The 22,447-nt window shown below is 37.1% G+C and overlaps 1 protein-coding gene across 3 annotated transcripts in view; it reads left to right on the forward strand.

The window, feature by feature from the left end:
* RYR2 (ryanodine receptor 2) overlaps positions 1 to 22,447 on the forward strand; it is a 790,171-nt gene that overhangs the window by 635,343 nt on the left and 132,381 nt on the right. For all 3 annotated transcript variants that reach the window (XM_063708024.1, XM_063708025.1, XM_063708026.1), the window contains exons 61-65: positions 778 to 899; positions 7,850 to 7,899; positions 19,350 to 19,410; positions 20,610 to 20,848; positions 22,355 to 22,436. In XM_063708024.1, coding sequence (XP_063564094.1) covers positions 778 to 899; positions 7,850 to 7,899; positions 19,350 to 19,410; positions 20,610 to 20,848; positions 22,355 to 22,436 — 554 coding nt within the window. The remainder of the gene's footprint in view (positions 1 to 777; positions 900 to 7,849; positions 7,900 to 19,349; positions 19,411 to 20,609; positions 20,849 to 22,354; positions 22,437 to 22,447) is intronic.

Below are 22,447 nucleotides of genomic sequence, written 5' to 3' on the forward strand. Positions count from 1 at the left end.
AAAGTCCCACGCATACAATGTAAAATTGCAGATGATGTTATCAGAGCTCAGAATGTGGGACTTTATCTAGTTGAGATCAGCAAAGACTTAGCTGGCAAATTGCCACTGAGTTGAGATCTACAGGAGGACCAGAGTGAATAGGATATGGAGTACGGGAAGAGCACGCCAGACAGAGGGAATGGCGTGTATGAGGCCAGGTGATGTGAGTGGACAGAGTGAGGAGCAGGAATTGGCCCAAGGCCATCAGGATGAAACGTGTAGAAATGGAAAGTGCACTTTAAGAAAGGCCAGGTTAAAATAATATTGTGTAGGCAACTAAGTAGAAATGTGACCTTTGGTAAGTCACACATTTCTATGTCTCCATTTAATACCCATAATGCAAGGATGATGGCATCTACCCTACAGAGCAGTTGCTATTATCAGTTGCAATGTTCACACATAGTAGAGACTCAACATATGGTAGTCATGGATTATTTTGGGGTCTGCTGGGCACTGAAGTATATTATATGAAAACATTGAGAATATTTCATTTTGAGAAAATAGTGAGAATAATTCCAAACTGTTGCAAGTTTGCTCTGTTCCCCATAATCACATCCTGCCACTGTGGCTGGAGACGGTAGAGTGAGATTTAAGAGAGGCATACTATGATGTGCCTGGCATGGACATAAGGAGACCTGTTGCATGTGAACAGAACTCTGACTGCTCCAAAGCCTCAGCTCCCATTCATCCCCTGAAAGATTCCACTACGTAGATCTGTCTTCTTTTCCTTTCTTTCAGGTCGTTCTTCCTTTAATTGATCAGTATTTCAAAAACCATCGTTTATACTTCTTATCTGCAGCAAGCAGACCTCTCTGCTCTGGAGGACATGCTTCCAACAAAGAGAAAGAAATGGTGACTAGGTAAACAGCTATAAAAATAAGTACTGTTGTATGACTTAGGTGTATATGCAGTTGCAAAGAATACCTGAGGACCTTGAAGTGGGGCTGTATGGAGAGTATCCGCTCATTTCCCTGGTCCGTGTCTTCATGGAAACAAACACTAGACAAAAACAGTTTCTACAAGTTTAGATATGTGTTCTAGATGTTGAGTTTCTTTATATTTTGCTGCTAAGTGTAATGGTGGATAGAAGGATAAAGTATCACTCATGTCACAATCTACACATAGAGGCCGGACATGTATCACCGTATTAGTATTTGTGATAAATGGTACTTTTGACATTAGTTTCTTTAATGTTTCCACAAATCTGATATTTTTGCCAGCATTTATTGTTCAGAAGAAAACCCCACATATACAAATTTAATTTAAAAATAATGACCAATATTGGAAGAAAATGAAGTAAAGATACCTATAAAATTTCTGAAGCTTTCCCCTCTTAACAATGCTTCCTCATTTCTGTTTAAAGCAAAGCGTTCTTTATGGACTCGGTTGTGATTCTGCTGGCGATATCACGTCCTTTTACTCAAACTTCTGCTAGAATTTAATATACATGAGAATCAGTTACGGAGCAAGTTTACTTCTCTAATATTACATTGCCCAAAAGTCCATACCAAGCTTTTAGATTGTATCGGAACAAAATTTCTATAAAAGTGAATACACAGTATAAAGCAGAACACTGGAGAAAATACAGACTTTCCTTGGACTTGACATCGATGCTGTGCTGAAAGGCAGTATGGTCTCCACCTATTAGACAGAGTGAGATGAGATTGCATACAGCCTCCGTGAGAGGGTGGAGAAGTGGAAAGATTCCTGCACTACATAACACTGGGGAATGCAGCTGGAGTGGAATTGTCAGTTCATCTCTTTCACTTATTGTCTATTTTACCGAGTAGCAAGTGGCCAGTCATGTGATATGGGATTGCAACAGTATAAAACATGTCCTCAAACTTCTTCAAATGATAATTTTCCTATAAAATTGATTATAGTTAAAATAACAGCAGGAATCCATCCCAGCGGCGTGCTTTGTTTCCACAAATTGCTGCCACATGGAGAGAGGCAATGCAGTTACTTTCCAAGATGTGAATTTCCACCCCTTCCCACTTGGACATGGCCTTCTTTCCCACCTTCACTGGGAAGGAGAGCAGCTCCTCCCTCATCATTTCATAAGCACCACATCCAGTACTCTGGGCCAGTATCCCCCTGTGGATTGTGAGTGCACGCAAGTAGCTAGAATATCTCAAGGCACCAAGTTACCCTTAAACGTCATGAAATTGAGGACACGTTGAAGTCTCCTACTCCTGCCTGGGTCTGTTAGCCTTTTTGAATAGGAACTTTGTTCTCAGAGGGTGTTGTTAATCTAGATATCACTTAGTTACATAAAGATAAAATAAAATAAGAGAAAATAGAGAAAAATTCAAATAAATCAATGCAAATTCTGCTATTTTCCTCCTCTCCTGTCTTGTGTTTTATTATCTCCATTCAGTTTCAGCCTCACCCTTAGAACTATTCGCTGAGCCCATACTATGCATATATTGAAGCATCCAATTGTGTGTTTTGGATATATATGATCTGTATTTGTTAATTATACCTCCATAAAGCTGGAAAAATTTCATGGAACTATACACCAAAAAAGAAATGGCCAATTCTGTATCCCTCATAGAATAAATCAGAGGTACATCGCTATTTTGTGCTAGCCTCAGTTGATGTCCCTTTGGGGCTCTAGACTAACCCTAGACTACCCCTCTCTCTAATGACACTGCACCAGAATATTTTTAATTATAGTCATGCACCACATAACAACATTTCAATTAATTTTGGACCACATGTATGATAGTGGCCCCATACTATATTTTTACTAATTTTTTTAGATATGTTTAGATATACAAATACCATTTTGTTACAGTTGCCTACAGTATTCAGTACAGTAACATGCTGCACAGGTACGTAGCCTGGAGCAATAGGCTATACCATTTAGGTTTGTGTAAGTACATTCTATGATGTACGTATATCATGGTCTTATGGGAATAACAGTGAAATTGCCTAATGAGGTATTTCTCAGACTGAATCCCCATCATTAAATGATGCATGACTGTATTTCATCTTCAGTTTTTCTTCTACTAATAGAAAAAGGGTTGGTAAATTTTACTTCTCCCGTTGGTATTTCCCAAAAAAAGGAGCATATGCCATTTAAAATTCCAACCCATAGAAAATGAGGTGCATAATAAAAGTAACTTATGTTATTACAGTACTTTCGTGCCAAACATAGCTAGAATTTAACCTCAGAGAGAAAGAAAATCATAGAGGAAAATATGAATAAGGAAATGATAAATGATGGCGCATGTCTGTACAAAATGCTGTGCAGTCATTAACATTATGATGGATATGAGTATAATACTTTCGGAAAATGATCATGATAAAATATAAAATATATGCTCAAATAGTATTAACTTTTAAAGGGAACTTAATTTGTATGTATAGAAAAATATTGGTAGGGTATAAACTTAATAGGTAGAAAACTTGCCCTGCCACTATGAATAAATAAGCATGTCTTCATTCGCATGATAAACACTATGATAATGGTTTTAAGTGTTTAACAGACATGAGTAGCAATAGTTGTGTGGGTTTGAGTTAACTTTTCCACAGTTAAAACCAATGTTTCCATGAGATGTTTAGATACTTCCTGGCACAAGAAATTATTATATACTGAGCATTTGCTGTATCGAAGGTCAGTACTGTCGTGTCTGGAGTATACTTTGCAGTAGCTAAATACGTGAATATGAGTATAGCCCTAGTGAAAGCCAGGCAGTGAGATGGAATTCAAAGTAAAGTAAGACCACCTTGGATGGATATAGAGGGGCGAGAGATTTATGGAAATCAAGCCAGTCAAAGTTGATCTTGAACAACTTGTAGGTCAGAGATTAACAAAGGAACATATTTTCTAAATGTAGATAACTACATAAATAAAGTGTGGAAGCTGGTAATTTAGGGGAAAGGTAGGTTATATAGATGGTAATGGATATTAACTGTCAGAATCAGGAATTTTCTTCTTAAAATTCTATCACAATTTTTTAACCTAATTCATTAATACTAAGAAGCTGTTAAAGCTTTTTATGTGAAAGAATGATCAGAGCTTCCCTCTGAGAAATACAGTCTGGCAGCAAAAGTATGATTGATGAGAGTGGGAGAGTTGGGAGGCCACGGCAGGCACCTGGAGGCCAAGACAGCAACCCAGGCTATAGTGTTGGAAGTGCTGCCTCAAATAGGTGGTGCTGCCCGCTGATCCATTTAGCAGATAGGTCTTGTTCTTCTTCTTCTTCTTCTTTTGAGGTAGAGTCTCACTCTGTCGCCCAGGCTGAAGTCCAGTGGCATGGTCTCGGCTCACTGCAACCTCCGCCTCCCAGGTTCAAGCAATTCTCCTGCTTCAGCCTCCTGAGTAGCTGGGATTACAGGCACCCACCACCATGCCTAGCTATTTTTTTTTTTTTGTATTTTTAGTAGAGATAGGGTTTCACCATGTTGGCCAGGCTGGTCTTGAACTCCTGACCTCAGGTGATCCGCCCACCTCTGCCTCCCAAAGTGCTGGGATTACAAGCATGAACCACCGTGCCCGGCCTCGTTCAGATATTTCTGAATGCCACCTATGTACGGCAAGCTGTCTGAGGCCTGAAGATAAACACACACACACAATAACACAGTTCCTAACTTTAATAAATTTAGAACTACAGCTCAGTAGACACGCACATATAGAGCTAACTCTACAAGAAGTTGTGATGAGTGTCAGTGGAGACATCTACAGAGTGCTGGGAATATAGAAGAGATGTAAACAGGAGCTGGGGTGAGAAACAGAGAAGAGAGAAAGTCAACATGACTTGGCGATGAGTAATATGGCAAGTAGAAAAAGGTCCAACTTGGTGCTGAAATTTCAGCTCTGGGTAGTTGGAACATTGTTGGTATCATGAATAGAGACAACATATTTCAGAAAAAGAATCGTTTCAAAGAAGAGGTTACATTTGGTCAGGTATTTATCGGAGTATAAGATACCCGCAGGTCATTCAGTTGGAGAAATCCAGCAGATTGGAAATATTAGCATGTGGGGTTAATTGAGAGATTAGAGCAAGAAATGACATATTTGGGGATTATCTGAACATATGTATATATAATGCTTGAAGCTCCGAAAGTAGATAAAACTGAAGGAGAGTAGAGAAAGAGGCAAAAGGTTTTGAATACCCTGGAGAATTATTACATTTACAGGGTTTTCGGAAATAGGTCTTTGAAGAACATCAAGAATGGTTACTTAGAGAGCAAAAAAAAATACTGTAAACAAAATCCAAGGAAGGTAAGAGTTTCACGATTTAAGTAATAAACAATGCCAAGTACTGTTGACAGAACTCCAAAAAAGAAAAGGTTATTATCTTTGCTGATTAGGGGCATTGGTGAGCTGCAAAGGAGTGTTTTAGTACAAGACAATGAGTAAATGCTGAAGAAGTAGATGCCTTATAAATTCTGGAGAGTGTTGGTAATGAGGGGAAGCAGAGAAAGGGGACAACAGTATTATAGAAAATATTTTTTAGAGAAAATATAGGCTAAAGCTTATAATAATTAATCCTTATAGTTTCTATGAATACCATGCCCTAAAAGTGGATTGCACAGGAGGGGAAAGAGTTACAATTTGCCCTCTTTGAGGACCTTGCCTTCTGTGTCTATGTTTCTCTCTGGTGGCACATGTGGTGAGGAATCAGCAGAGATTGTCAAGTCATTTTTCTCTGACAGATTTTCAGGCATTACATATAATTTGATAAATGAGACATAGAGCAGTCTGCCATTATAGCAAAACATCCTAGGTTTGGATTAATTGAGTAAGACCTAATCCTAGCATTATAAATTCTGGATCATCAAGAATATCTCAGAATGTTTCACTCTGGATACTAGAGAGGAATAGGTAAAATACATGACTTAAAATAGATTGGAGTACAGGGATCCAAAGTATATGCAATTCTAAACTGAATTATTCTCTTTAGAAAAAGGCAGACCCTGTCTGAGTTAGCACACACAGCTGTCAGCCATAAAGCTCAGTAGATAAGGGCACCTATGTACCATTCTAAACTGAATTATTCTCTTCAGAAAAAGGCAGACCCTTGCTGAGTTAACACACACAGCTGTCAGCCATAAAGCTCAGTAGATAAGGGCACGTGGACAAAGTTTCTCCTGTTTTATTGTCTTAAAATTATAGCACAAAGATAAATAATGCAGGTCAAGGGCCTCATGACTAATCTTATGTCTAGTAGCCACTTGAATAGATCATTGTTTTAAAAATGTTTTGTTCTGATAAGAAATTCCCCAAAACCTCAGATTCACTCAGACATTTGTAGATGAACATTTTCTTGGAAAACTACAAAATACCCTACATAATTTTCATCAATACATGAATCCACATTGTTACAGAAGTGAGGGGTGATGGCCAAAACTTACTGTAAAAGAGGTCAGCCTCACAGACGTTACCTTCTCTGCTTCCCTCTCTTCCCATCCTGCCACTGATCAGCCACTTTCATGGTATTCCATGGCTGGTCTGTATCCCTAGTCCTGGGGAGCTGTACGTTTGATCACAGCTGTTAATGCAGAGTTTTGCAAGAGAACATAGTCAGTGAGGACTTAGCTGTTCTCATTATTGGGAAAAATCAAGCTGAGTGTGGGTGGTACTATACAAATGGATCTTCAAGGTTAGATTTTTTGGGGTAAGTGCTGGCTGAGTAGAGCCTGTGCTCTCTGAGAGCTGAGAAGAGCATGAGTAGATATGAAAATAATGTCACTTGTATTGGTAGAGATTTGCAAATGGCCCCTTAGAGCATCTGGGTATGGACCTCTTGCAGCCTGGGTTGGGAGCCGTACAGGAGGGCTGGATGTCAGAACGCTGACCTACTTATTTTATTGAGTTTATTTAGTTTAATGAGTTTATTCTTGGAATAAACTCATTCTGAGCTGAGTTTTTAGGGATGAGTAGATGGGAGGATAGCATGGAAATGAGTGAAGGGTATTTCTCAAAATAGGGACCTGTGAGGATCCCACCCAGTTGAGGCTTGGTGAAAAGAAAGGACAAATAGCAGGGATCTTCCAGGTTCAAGTGTCTGATCTGAGAGTTAGTGGATACCAGCGTTGTCAGGCTGAATGCTGAATGTGGGCAGCCATTATTTGGAATGGCTCATTGCTAATTGCCATGAAGGACCCAAAGACACAGGAACCTGCTCTGGAGCAGATAAGAAATATACTGAACTTATTGGTATCCAGAGACTTTAAGTTATCACATCTGTAATGCTTTCCTCTGAGTGATTATCAGTTGTTCAAATTCTGTTCCTTCTTTACTGTATTCAAATTCACTGGGTGCTTACGTTACGTAAGGAGTGTGATCAAGGTTGGGGAAGAAGGAGATTTCAAATAATAAAACATATTAAAACTTAAAGTAACATTGTATGCCCGAAGCACCATACGTCTGTTGTAAAATAATGTCCATATATATATTTTTTAAATCCAGAGTTTCAGTGGTACATTTGGGCAGATAAAAGCAAATTTTTTCCTGGTGGTTTTTCAGTAGTTATATCCTTATGGGGTTCATATAGATTGCTTTTATATTAATTAGCTTTGCTTTCAATTTTTTTTGGTTTCTTATAATATGTGCTTTTTTAACCATGTTTGTTAAAGAGATGCACTCAAAGACTCTTTCTTTAATACCTTTACTCCACATTCTGCTCAGAGAATTGATTCTTTCTGCGTGACATCATGTTGCTTTTTTCCGGCTCATATATCAGCTGTTTTTTTTTCTTTTTTCTTCTTCTTTTTTTTTTTTTTTTTAATTTCCCCCTGTCTTTTCTACCTTCCCTTCCCCCTTCCCTTTTCTCTTTTGTTTTTCTTTTGTCTTCAGCCTATTCTGCAAACTTGGAGTTCTTGTCAGGCATAGGATTTCACTATTTGGTAAGGAGACCCTTGAAAAAATACAAGCATGGCCATCACTTGGTTTTCTTTGCCATTTTTGCACTGTGTTGTGTGCTGCTATGTTGCATGGATGCATGTTTGCATGGCTGCATGCATGGTCGTTGCAGGCCAAGATAAGGTCCTCGAGGTTGTTCATAAATAGCATTATGTATGGTGAAATTGAGGACTCTATCTTTTTTACACTAGTCCAAAGCATAACTGAAAGTAAAAAGACTATTATTAAAGAGCAAATGAATGAAAATGGCAGGCTGTGCCGTATTTTATCTCAGGGGTAAAAACAAAACAAAGCCAGGCCCTTGGATTTGTGTTTGGTTACCTCTGATAGATTAAATAATGAGCTGTTATAAATCAAAATTTTAAACTGCACTTATTTTTTTTAATGCTCTTGACTACAGATTTGCATGTCTTCTGCATTCCAAACATTGGAACGTCATAGTCAAGACACTGAAGCCAAGGAGCTTCGGAGCTTCACTTGGCAAGAGTGGCTTTTCTAGCACCACTCACTCCAGAGTCAGTTTCTGTTTGTTTCTGAGAATTCACCTAGCTGGAGTCCATGTTCCAGAGCACCTGCTTCCGGACAGCCATGCAGGGTGGGCACTCACTTTCCGCAGATTTTCCCTGCCGTGGGGCTTTAGAATCTTTAGTGGCTGGTGGAATTTGTGTTTCACACTTTCCTGCATCCGATTTTATAAACTGCCAAAGAAAATGTGAACCCTTTGCTCTCTAGGTTTTGAGACAGTCTTGGAGTAACTTTAGTAATAAAACATTGAATGTATTGCTAGAGGTATTATAAGTTCAATTCTATTTACAGGAAAAGCTAAGGATTAAAAAAATTAAGTCATTTCTACAAAGTCACAGTTAAACTGAGGAATGGGTATATATATATACATATATATATATATACACACACACATATGCACAAATAAGTTCTTCACATTACATTTTTTGAGAAATAATAATTTCTGGATATAGTAGGTTATTGCTATATTTGGTTTCTAGTATTATATCCAATATTTGGTGCTCTTAAATTTAGTAATGAAAATTTATATTTCATTAAAATTGCCTGAGTTTTTACATTAATATTTCAGTTATTTAAAATCAATGGGGCAGTTATCTTTAGAATAATTTCTAGTTCACTGACTTTTGTTTAACTTCTCTTCAACAGAGAAATATTTTCATGGGCTTATTCAGGCAGGATTTTCATACACTCTTTAACCTTCTCAGAATAACAGTGGATTCAAATATTCCTCATTTGTCTTCAGCAAGTGCTATCTAATTATACATATCAGCTGCCCTTTTGCGGTCTTATTAATGAGCATAATAATACTTTCTATGGTGCTATTTCTAACTTCCTACTTATTGTATATCCTTCTTTTCCTGTTATACCTCATATAATTTCCTTTAAAATTTTTTTGAGGTATTCCATACCTGAACTACAAAATCCTAAGAACAACTTGGCTAGGTGTGTTGGCTCATGCCTGTATCACAGCACTTTGGGATGTTGTGGTGAGGACAGGAGTTCAAGACCAGCTGGGGCAACATAGCAAGACCTTGCCTCTACAAAAAAAAAAAAAAATTAGCCAGGTGCAGTGGTGCACACCTATAGTCTTAGCTACACAGGACGCTGAGATGGATGGATCACTTGAGCCCAGGAATTTGAGGTAGCAGTGAGCTATGATCACACCACTGTACTCTCATCTAGGAAACAGAGCAAAACCCTGTCTCTAATACAAGCAAATAAAAAAAAAACAACTTGATGAAAATATATATGCATATACAACCATTTAATCATAGCTCAGGCCAAGACATAGAACGTTTTCAACATGCCAGGAGCCTCCCTTGTGTCATTTTTCAAATTATAACCGTCTCCAGAGGAACTATATGTAGACTCCATTCTATGGATTCTTTTCAGCTGTTCTTGAAATTCCATTTTTGTTGAATATATCATTTAAGTTTGGTTATTGAAGATAAATGTGTAATACAGTTTGCCATGCTTGTTAGGGGTGAAAAACTAGACCTTAACATTAGTTCCTTCCTTGTGTGGTCCTAGTATTTCAATTAGACATTGTGGTTTCATCCCTTAGCCTTTTAATACTATTATTTTTATTTTTAAGGGGAATTTATTGGAGACCTGGTATGTTTTCTTTATATCTCAAAGCGCATTTTTGCACATTTTTATATTATTAAAGTGTATGTTATTGTTTCAAATTTGCTTTGATATTTGCCTATAAAATATAAACTTCAACATGGCTTTATTAATCAAACATCTAGTACAGATTTGCCAAATTATTAGAATCTTTAAGTCTTTTTTTTTTTTTTTGACAGAGTTTCACTCTTGTTGCCCACCAAGCTGGAGTGCAATGGTGAGATCTCATCTCACTGCAACCTCCGCCTCCCAGGTTCAAGCAATTCTCCTGCCTCAGCCTCCCAAGTAGCTGGGATTACAGGTGCACGCCACCACACATGGCTAATTTTTAGTAGAAACGGGGTTTCACCATGTTGGCCAGGCTGGTCTCGAACTCCTGACTTCAGGTGATCTGCCCACCTCGGTCTGCCAAAGTGCTGGGATTACAAGTGTGAGCCACCGTGCCTGGCCAAATCTTTAAGTCTTAAGCATTTAAGTTTCACATATTATGGGTATTGGTATAGTATTTAAACGTCACATATTATGGGCTGTAGATGCTAATATGACATCCTAGAGAGAATAGTCGGTTTGGAATCAGAAAACCTAGCTGTAAGTCCTATTTTTCTAACTTAACAGCTGAATGATTTGGACAAGGGACTTAAATTCTCTGAACCTGCATTTTTTCATTGTTAAAGTGGGCTAAAATACCTAATAAACCTAGAGATCGATTTTGTGTGAAATAATTCATGTTAAAGTGCTATGTAAAGTGTAACCTTATAGTTTTCACATATAAGATGTTTCTAGTCTTATTAAAATTATTAGATTTTATTAACTTATCTAAAGCTTATTATACTTTATTTACATAAATTACATACTAAACTAGTAGACTTAGCCCTTTAAAATACACACACAGGGCCAGGCACAGTGGCTCACGCCTGGAATCCCAGCACTTTGGGAGGCCAAGGCGGACAGATCACTTGAGCTCGGGAGTTCAAGACCAGCCTGGGAAACATGGCGAGACCCCATCTCGACTAAGAATACAAAAAATTAGCCATGTGTGGTGGCATACACCTTTGGTCCCAGCTACTCAGGAGGCTGGGGTGGGAGGATTGCTTGAGCCTGGCGGGCAGAGGTTGCAGTGAGCCAACATTGCACACCACACACACAAAAATACACACAGTAAAGCCTTTATAATACACCCATTTCCAGAATGAATCAGAAGTGTTATAACCCAACTATTTACTTTTTGATTTATCGGCTATGCCAGTGTGGATTTTTCCAAACAGAGAGACCCAGTAGCATATATGCAGTGCTTGTTTGTATATGGTCATATTAATCTATTTTTTTTCAATCTACTTTTATCATTTTCTTGCATTTTGGTAGGAAATACATTGATTATCAATGGGATTACAAGTGTGAGCCACCAGGCCTGGCCAAATCTCTAAGTCTTAAGCATTTAAGCTTCACGTATTCTCTGTACTGTCTTGTATTTCCTGTACTATCTTGGTTTAAAGATTTTTTCATGACCTAAACCTAAGAGTAAATTAAGACAGAATTGAAAGTTGAGGTTAACAAGAAAATACTTGAGTTTTGTGATGATCAGAGAAGGTAAGGATGTAGAAAGATACATGTTAACCTTAAATATGTCAGAAAGTGGAGACAAGACAGGAGCATTAAAAAAAATGAAGAGACAAAATACATGTTCTGGTGGTAGTAATTGTGGTGAGCAGAGTTTGATGGGTAATGGAATATTTATTCTAGGTTGGCTGCCACATTGTAATTATATCTCCAAACCTCGCCTGTGGTTGAAATATTTTTCTGACATATGAAATGAGGATTCTCAAAACTTTGGCTTTTATATTTTCTGTTATCTACTTTAAAATATTTCTTCTGCATTGATGGACACTATACAGGAATTAAGATAATAGTGTTTTTATGCCTCATCTATTATTTTTGAGACATTTAAACCATTTTATTTTATGTTTAAAAAGCTAAGCTTTTTAAAAAGGAAGACAAGTGGTATTACCCATAGAATTCTGATGAATCAATTAGAATAATTTATGGAATGAAAAAGAAAGAAAATAGCATCTTGTCTAAATATAGGCTTCCCTGTTTGAATTCTGAAATGCTTGCTAGTGATTATAAGTTGGTGCACATAACGAATTTTGGAAATCCAGGTAGGACATAAATAGGACGTAGGCAGGTTGACAAGTGATATCCTTATCATTTGCCATTTTCAAGGACCAGTGTTGACTAAAGAAACAGTGCTTTGATTCCCAGAGTTACCCCTGACTTTTGCTACCTAGAAATTCTGATTACTATTTTCAAGGCAGTTAGAGGATACATCAGCCCTTCTATTACAGTCTGTTAGAATCTTTCAATCATTTTTAGAGGAAGCAGCATCTGATAACTAAGAGTCCAACAGTAATAATGATGGTGGCACAGGTGGTGCTTATCAGAGCACCTTAAAGGTTTTCTTTTTACATGTGAAAATAAATTGAATGCCTTAATTATACTCATTTTATGCATTCATTCAATAAACATGTATTGTATGTCTGCCATGTGAAAGGCATTCACTCAAGATATAAGGATAGGAAAATGAAGATTGATTTCTCTTTCCACTCCGGAACCCAGACCAATATGCAAACATCTTTCGCTTGTACTATTGCAGGAGCATACTGACCATTCTCTCTGAATCCCCTCCTGCTTCTCTCAACTGTGTTCCACGATGATCTTATCAAATCTTCTCAAAACACACTTCTCCGATTACACTCCTGCATATTCAGTGGCTTCCCATGGCTTTAGGATAGAAAGCACGTTTCTTAACCTAGCCATGTTAGTGTTTCACCCTCCATTCCCCATGGGCCACTCTGTCCTTGTGTCCCAGCCTAGTCTCTCCTCCTCCCTATGCTTCTTCAGCTTCCTTGGCCTTCTCTCTGCCTCTTGAATGTGTTAGATTCCTTTCTGCCCAGGGTTTTTGCACATGCTGTAATTATCGCCTGAGTAAAGGACCCTGACACGTAATTACTCATCTCCTCAATCCTTCACACTCATAACAAACTATCCATCCTTCAGACTTCAATCCAAATATTACTGTCTCAGGAAAGGCTTCCCTGACCTCCTTGATAATACTCCGTCCTCCTACTATTATAATAGTCTCTGGTGCCGTGTACTTTTCCTCCATGTCACTGATGGTGTGCTTACCAGATTAATATCTCTCTTCTCTCGCAAAAACTCTCAGCTCTGTGAGGTCTTCCTGTTGCATTCTCAGTGCCTGGCAGGAAGTCTGGCACACAGTAAATATTTTATGAATATATGATGAATGAATGAATGAACGAGCCATTCAGGTCCGGCCTTCAAGAAGCCTATAGTCTAATAGAGAAGGTAGATAAGTACGCAGACACTTACTATGAGACAAGTGCTAAGAACGTGGAAATTTTCTTACATTCACGAATGACACAGTTTTCCTTTGTTTATTTTGCTTAAGAGATTGTTTAAAAAAATGTAGTACCTAATTATCCTACAATTGGTGAGAATAATGTTTTTTTTTTTTTTCTCTTATTCCTTAAGAGGTCCATGAAAACACTTAGGCCACTTACAGTGAAAAGAAAATAACACATAATTAATGACCCTTAAAATAATAAGATCATGAAACTCAACCAGCAGTTATCCTTTCAGTTCCAGGAACTATTTGAAAAGGCGGGCACGAAATATTTGTCACTTATAGGCCTTTTCTACTTTCCAGTTTTCTGGTGCCTTTTTAACATCCTAGTGAGACATTGAATGATCTGGACACTCCTCAGAGTTAGTGGAGAATTTGTGAATTAATCACATAGGTACATCTAGGAATACCTGATGTTATTACAAAAAGCCAGCATTTTGTAATACAATGAGCATAATACTGACCTAGAACCCAATGTATAACATCATTAATACAACTCCAATATTAGCTACAGGAGTATTAAACAAGATAAATATTATTATGTGTTGAACATGAAACAGTAGCTGTTGTTAAAATATTCAGTTTTTTTCTAGGTGAGTATGCCTGACTTATACCAGTAGATAAATCTTAATGTTACGTTTGGAAGAGTTTTAAAAGTAGATACTAAGTAAAGTAATACAATGGAGCCTATCAACTCTTATTTCTACCTAATCAATAAATTAGTGGATTAAGTTTATGTTGATACTTCTAATATCTCTCCCAAAAAACACTGACGTATTTAAATGATGATTTCTGTCTTATCTCAGAAGTTATTATATTAGAAAATTAATATGTTTGTGTTATCTCTAACAAGGCTCAGATTATGCTTGTGTTTGATAGGACACATATAATAAAAGAAAAATTGGCCGGGTGCGATGGCTCATGCCTGTAATCCCAGCACTCTGGGAGGCCGAAGCGGGCGGATCACAAGGTCAGGGGATTGAGACCATCCTGGGTAACAAGGTGAAACCCCGTCTCTGCTAAAAATACAAAAAATTAGCCGGGCGTGGTGGCAGGCGCCTGTAGTCCCAGCTACTCGGGAGGCTGAGGCAGGAGAATGGCGTGAACCCAGGAGGCGGAGTTTGCAGTGAGCCGAGATCATGCCAGTGCACTCCAGCCTGGGCGACACGGCGAGACTCCCTCTCAAAAAAAAAGAAAAAGGAGAAATTACTTAAAGTACTCAGAATCACTGCGGATAGAAGCATATTTGAGGATTCAGTGTGCCATTAAGTTGAGAATGTAATTGTTCAATCATGCGCAATCTGTAACTATTTTCTTATCCTTGTTATTCATAGCTGGAGGATCATTGAGATCTTTCTCTAATTTAAAAATTCTGTAGTACTATGAGAATATGCATGGCAAAAACAACTATTTCCTGGATTTAACTTATTATATATACTGTAAAAAATCCTATTTTTTAGAGAAGTTCAGAAATATTGGAATTAGATGCCTATAATGAAAGTAATAAAGTATACATAGCATTAGATCAACATAGTATTAGAGCGATACAGATAATTCTTTCAGTTGAACATAGCATTATAGGAGAATTTCCTGGCTTTGAAAAATGAATAGAATATGTAGTTATTCAAAATATGTCCTCAGTTTGACTGAAACTCCTCACCAAATTAGGGAACCAATAATTTTACTCTGTTCAATATCACAGACTTTAGAAATAACAAAGTCATTGACACTCTTCAATTTCTCTCTATTCCCTCATAATTGTGAGAGAAATTTATAAGTTCTGGCACAGTGGTATTTCACATTATTAATAGAATTCTGCCAAGATTAATCATTTCTTCAGAGAAAAGAATACAATATTAGAAAAGTAGAGAAAAATAAAAAGTACAATGACTGCTATCACTGTTTCCAGAAGAGAGAGAAGTCAACATTCTGTGAATTCTCAGCATATCAGATTATAAAACAGAACTGGCATATGATATGTCAAATTTAACATTGAGAATTCCTGAGTTATAGAAACTTTATTTAAAAAAACAATTTGGGATTAATATGCAAAAATTATTTATATTTATATTATGTAATTTGTTGTTTTTATTATTTAGAGAGTCATATATGAGAGTTGTTATAATTTTTTTAAAACCCAATGTTGTCCCTATTGTTATTAGACCCAGGTGTAAGTTATTATTTTAATTATGTACTTTTTATGTTTACGTCCACCTTGATGCACTGATATAAATACACAATCTTAAGGACAAATAGGCAATCTATCATTGTTTCCCTGAGTGCTCAGAGGTGATGAGAGGTGTGTATCTGAGGACAAGGGAAATAGCTGGGTCCTTGAAATACTGTGAGTTGAAAAGTATCGATATTTTGGTTTTTTCGCCACCCAGAGCAGTGAAGCAATGATGTAAACTTAAGTACATAAAAATCCAGTTGCCACCTGAAAGTTTTATCATCTTACAAAACTCTACTGGCCCTTCCTGTTCTTCCTAATACCGTGATTGACATTTCTGATTATGGTAATCTGGATAGCTTTAAGAAGGACAATATTTAAGTCATTATTTTATTGAAAAGCCTTACCACATGCTTTACCTCTTCAAGACTCACATTATTTTAGGCTTCTTACACATGCTAATGGGATTGACACTTTTGCCTGGTCTACAAATTAGAATATTGAAGACTCTACTTTTTCTGCCTTCTTAGAGTCCCTTTCCCATTTTTTACATAGAGGTGTTTCTATTTAAAGTTGTGCTATGTCTAAAAGGGGTCTACCAAAATGTAAAAATGTGTGGAGTTTAGTTTATTCCTTTAGCAATCACAGAAATTTCATATTCCCAATACACAGTTTCAGTCAACCCACAGAATTTGTCTGGCTCCTGGTGCTGTTTCCTACTCTTCTTACATCCCAGAGTCAGTCCACAAATATTTTAAGGGCCTGCTGTATGTCAGACACTATTCTAGGTGCAGGGAACAAAGCAAACAAAAATCCCAGCCTGTCAAGCTTATATTAATAGAAGTTTAAAGTATCCCTGGCCACCCCTCATGGAAAAGGGCACAGGAAAACTCAGTACCAAGTACAAACACTGATAATCTATAATAAGAGCAGATTGGAAGGGAAAGGGACAGACAACTGAGTGTTTAGGAAAAATGAAGGACCTGCCTCTCTGATTTGGGGCTGATTAATAGTGGCATAGGACTCATATAGGTTGCACTGGATCTCTTCTTCCTCATGGGCCTTCTCTTTCCCATTGTCTATACTGCATCTTTCTTATCTTCTCTGCCTCCAAACACTGGAGGCCCTAGGCCTTTTTTCTTCTTCCTTATATTCATGCTGGCTAGTTTCATGTAGACCCACGATGTTTAGAATTAAATGTATGTTTACAATGCCCATGTGTATAGCGTATAGCTCTGGCTTAGATCTCTTCCCTGCACTGCAGACTTTTTTTTTTTTTTTCAATCAATTGCCTATTCTACATCTTTACCCGAATTACTAATAGGCCCATCACACTTAATACGTGCAAAGCAAGGGTCAGGACCCCATCCCCCACCCCCCGCCGCATCCCGTTCCTCCCACAGTCTGCTTCTTCTCGTTCTCTTTCTGCACCATTCAGTGGTGCCACCTTTCACCTAATTACTCAGGCAGAAAACCTTAGAGTTATCCTTGACTGCTTTCCCGCCCACCTCACATTCAGTCCATAAGTAAATCCTTCAAATATATATATTCTCAAGTTCTTCACCACTGATATCCTAATCTGAATTCACCATCATCAGTGAACTGATTCCGTTCCTGCAGTAGGTCCCTAATTATCTTCCACTCTTGCTCTTCCAGAATTTCCCACATAGGGAATTAATTCTTTGAAAATATAAATCGTATCATATCCCATCCTGCTCAAAACCTAAGAATGTCTTCCTACCGCACTGAAAATCCAAGGGCTTGCTCTAACCAAGCTCTAGAACCTGACCTCTCCCAACCTCTCCAACTCACACTCTGCTTCTTTCCTCTTGCTCTGACCCCTTTAGCCACTTGACCCTCTTTGCTTGGGACACCAGGTTCATTTTTTGCCTCAGAGCCTTTGCATGTGCTCTTCCCTGTACCTGGATCTCCTTCTCAGATACATGGATGGTTTATTTCTTCATGTCATTCCAACCTCTGCTCAAATGCCGCCTCCAGGAAGGACTCATGAGCACTATCCCTGTTATTCTACCCAGTTTCTGTAGGGGTGTGTGTGTGTGTGTGTGTATATATATATATATGTATATATATATAATATACTTTATATTTATATAATATATAATTGCATATTATATATTATATGTTATATATTATATAATTATATTACATATAATTATATAATATATATTTATGTAAATATATATTATATGATATATATTTATAGAAATATATATTATATAATATAATTATATATAATCTTTTTATATATAACAAATTTTTTTATATATATTTAACTGTGGCCTGCTATTATGTTATATGCTGATATTTTGCTAAATGATTTTTTTTTTTTTTGCTTACTGATTCGTTATCTATATCCCCCTTTAAAATGCAAGTACCATAAGGACTATTTTGTTCATTACTGGAAATTTGAGAGTGCCTGGTTTTAATCTTTATTTGTTAAGTGAGTTAATCGTCAAATGAATACTTCTAAGAGTTCCAGGAGAAGCCCCAGAGCTGGCATCTGCCAATGGACAGGAAAATAAAAAATCCTACCATTCTGCTCATTTTGTCTTCATTATTACCAGGAATTCTGAGACTTGAAGCACAAGATGAGGGAATATTTTCATAAATAACTCAGAATCTCAGTAATAAATACCTTATTTTTTCTTATTTGTATCATATCACTAAACTGGCTTGCCCATGTTCTAATACAATTATTAATTTCAGTGTGTACTTAGGTCATTCATTTTAGGTTACTTTTTGTATAAAGAATATAACATATACCAGTATTACAAAAACTTACATTCAGATAATAGTTGTCAATCTCAGGACTCAGGAGATGATTGTGTGTGTGTGTGTGTGTGTGTGTGTGTGTGTGTAATGAGGAACTGATCATGTCAAACTGTATTGTAAGTGGTCAAATTATTTTGTTACCTTGAATTCATCATTTTATTTGCTTTCTGTATCCCCATTACAAAGAAAAATATATGTAATGCTTTTATCACTCATATTTCTGTACTTCCTTGTAAAATATGCCAATCAAAATGAGTGAATTTTATATTACTTTCAAGAAGAGTTACTACCATCTCAAAATCTCAGAGGAGTATTATTTAACTTCTTTAGCGTCTGATTTTTTTTTACATGATGGTTTGGTGCTTTTTGGTTTTTGCCAAAGACCAATAACATTCAAGGAAATTAATTTACCTTCATGCAATGGAATTCAGGCAAATTAATTCATCTTAATGCAGTGGGATGAAATAAGAAAGCAGAAATTTTTGGTGCAATTAAAATGGAATTAAAATTTTTAAACTTTAAGCCCACCTTATTTCATAAAGGATATGAGCTGACTTTAAAAGTTTGTAAACAATAAGATTTAAAAATACAATGAGATGGGAGGGAGAGGGGATTATTGAAAACCTCGGTTAAAACTCTTTTAGTCTGGTGCAGTGCTTTTGAATGCTTCTTGGGCATGTCAGCTATTTGATGAGACATGCTTTATTGCTTTTCTACTTACATTTGCATAACCACTTTTAAGCAGAAAAACTGCATGATTTCAAACTTGATTATTAAAAAACCTTTTAAATTTTTACTGTTGTGTCATTGACTAATTTTTCTAGCACAAATATTGGTAGAAAAGAAGAACATTGAGAAATTCTCAGGGCAATTTATACAGCATTTTGTTTCCTCTTTAGGCAATGATGCAACATCAATTGTCAACTGTCTTCATATTTTGGGTCAGACTTTGGATGCAAGGTAAATGGATACATTTTTACCTAAATAAATTACTATAATAATGATACATGTATATATATAAGAATGTTAAGAAGGACCCGGTGTCTGGATTTTATTCTTTCGATTTGTAACAAAGTCTTTAGTGTAGGTGAAAAGAAAAACTTTTTAAAATTAATACAATGGCAGCTTATGTCTATGATGATATATAGATTATTATTTAATGTCAAGTAATTTCTGTAGCAGCTAGGACCATAAAGGTTGAATTGGTAATGTATCATGCAGGAAAAATGGTAATCTGACAACTCTAGAGATCTTGTTAGCTTCCAGGCATGATATTTGTGCTTAACATTCATAATAACATTTGGCTTTCTAGGAAACAGAGTTTTATTCTCATTTTACAGATGAATAAAGTGATGTTTAAGATTGCATACTAAGTGTGTAGGTAGACGAATTCCCATCTGTGTGCTTTCTACTCTGCCCTGTCAACTTGACCAGAAATCTAGCATGTTGACCAAATACAAAATCAGTTCATTTAGCATGATTGATTCAGCCATACATGTAGTTTATATCTAGGATAAATCTAAATAAAAGTTTATAAATGTCTCCTAAAGAGAATATTCCACAATACTCTTTGATTATCCATTCTTGTGTTTAAGATTTCATTTAAGGTCTTTTGTATAATAAATACAGAAAGGAGACACCATTACAGACCTTCACTTCCTACTACAAATAGTGGCATTAGGGTGTGAAGTTCAGCCTTCAGCGGCTTCATTAGAAAAGACTTGATTGCTACACCTTAAAACACAAACATTCTGTATCATTTGTTGAGTTGGTTTAGCTGGCATGAAATTTTTTTTGCTACCCATCGCCTCAGGAAACATTCTAGTTTTGTTGGATTTCGGATTAACTATACTCACTCAGAAGCTGTGTTTTGTAAGTTAAATTGGAGACCATTAGTGATAAGCATACAGCATTAGCACAGACTTTTGCAGCAAGGTTTTAATAAGTTGACTATGAAGGCATTTGGAAAAGATAATTTACAGAGCAGTATTGCTGTAACTTCAAGTATATTGAAAAAACTTGTTTTAGAGTTGATTTTAAAAGTTGGTTACCAGGTGGGTAGAGTAATGGAGAAATAAACATCATAAGAGAACCACATTTCATTTATATTTCATTTGTTCCTGTTGGAAGATACGAGTCCTCCCTTATTTACTTTCTAGGACAGTGATGAAGACTGGCCTGGAGAGTGTTAAAAGTGCACTCAGAGCTTTTCTGGACAACGCTGCAGAGGATCTGGAGAAGACCATGGAAAACCTCAAGCAGGGCCAGTTCACTCACACCCGAAACCAGCCCAAAGGGGTTACTCAGATTATCAATTACACCACAGTGGCCCTGCTGCCAATGCTGTCGTCATTATTTGAACATATTGGCCAGCATCAGTTCGGAGAAGACCTAATATGTATGTAAATTTATATCTTGGAGTTTTTTTTTTTAATCGAAATACCCTGTAGTACAATCAAAAACAGTAATAGCCACATCTGGGTTACTAAAACACTGTTTACATGTTAAAATGCCTTTTTTATTGCAAAACGTTATAGGTTGACATTTGAGTGATAGACACCATTCTTACAGAAATAGATCTCTGAATTACATGGACCCACAAAGAGGACCAGTAAGGTACTGGTTATAGAAAATGACTTCCACATTGTTGAAGTTTCGAAATGATCACTATTTCTACATTGCCTCTTTTCACATAAACGTTTTAATGCAGTTGAACCATATAACATGCAACAGTAAATGTTTTCAAATTATTTCTGAGTCAATGTAGGTTGTTTCTCCAAGCTTGACAATGTAATAATGTGAAGACGACTGAGACAAAGTCTGTGTCTAAATAATTGTTCTTTTAGAGTGGCTCAAATATCCTCTGTTTAGAGGTTTCTGACAGTTTTTAGGGAAGCTTTAATCTTCTGTTTTGGGCTGGCTTTCAGTAGTTAATAAAACTATACACAGAATGCCCAAGATTACGTGGAAAAAATACGCATGAACTGTTTGAACTCCCCACTGCCCTGCTCAGGACATGAGCCTTTGTTGAGCAGAATCACCAACTCAGACTCGTGCATTGTCCATTCCCCAGGTGATGGGCACCTCTGTGCAAAAACTGCTGAGTTACTCAGTGGGTGCCACAACTACGAGTGGCAGAACGTTTATTTTAAATTTTGTTTTAAGAAAGCATGCTTAGTCCGGGCGCAGTGGCGCATACCTGTAATCCCAGCACTTTGGGAGGCTGAGGTGGGTGGATCAGCTGAGGTCAGGAGTTCGAGACCAGCCTGGCCAGTATGGTGAAACCCCGTCTCTACTAAAAATACAAAAATTAGCTGGGCATGATGGTGCACACCTGTAATCCCAGCTACTCGGGAGGCCGAGACAAGATAATCACTTGAACCTAGGTGGTGGAGGTTGCAGTGAGCCAGTATTGCCACTGCACTCCAGCCTGGGTGACAGAGCAAGACTCTATCTCAAAAAAAAAGCAGATGTGCCTTTTGTTTAGTTATTTTTATTTGTATAAATTTACGGGTTACAAGTACAGTTGTCTGGGCTTTTAGGGCATCCATCACCCAAATAATGAACATTGTGCCCATTAAGTAATTTCTCATCATCCACCCCCTCCTGCCCCCTCACCCTTCTGAGTCTTGTCTATTGTTCTCCTCTCTATGTCCATGTGTACACATGGTTTAGTACCCACTTATAAGTGAGGACATGTGATATTTGACTTTATGTGCCTGGCTTGTTTCACTGAAGACAACAACCCCCAGTTCCATCCATGTTGCTGCAAAAGACATGATTTCATTCTTTTTATGGATGAATAGTATATAGCCTAAACTGAATAGTATATAGCTTAAGCTTTCTCAGGACAATGTATAAATAAGTGGGTTTTTCTTTCAAGTGAGATTCTCTTTTTCCTTAGTGGAAGATGTCCAGGTGTCTTGTTATAGAATTCTGACTAGCTTATATGCTTTGGGAACCAGCAAGAGTATTTACGTGGAGAGGTAAGAATGTT

The sequence above is a fragment of the Gorilla gorilla genome, chromosome 1, assembly GCF_029281585.2.
Source record: "Gorilla gorilla gorilla isolate KB3781 chromosome 1, NHGRI_mGorGor1-v2.1_pri, whole genome shotgun sequence".
In the NCBI taxonomy this organism is placed as follows: domain Eukaryota; kingdom Metazoa; phylum Chordata; class Mammalia; order Primates; family Hominidae; genus Gorilla; species Gorilla gorilla.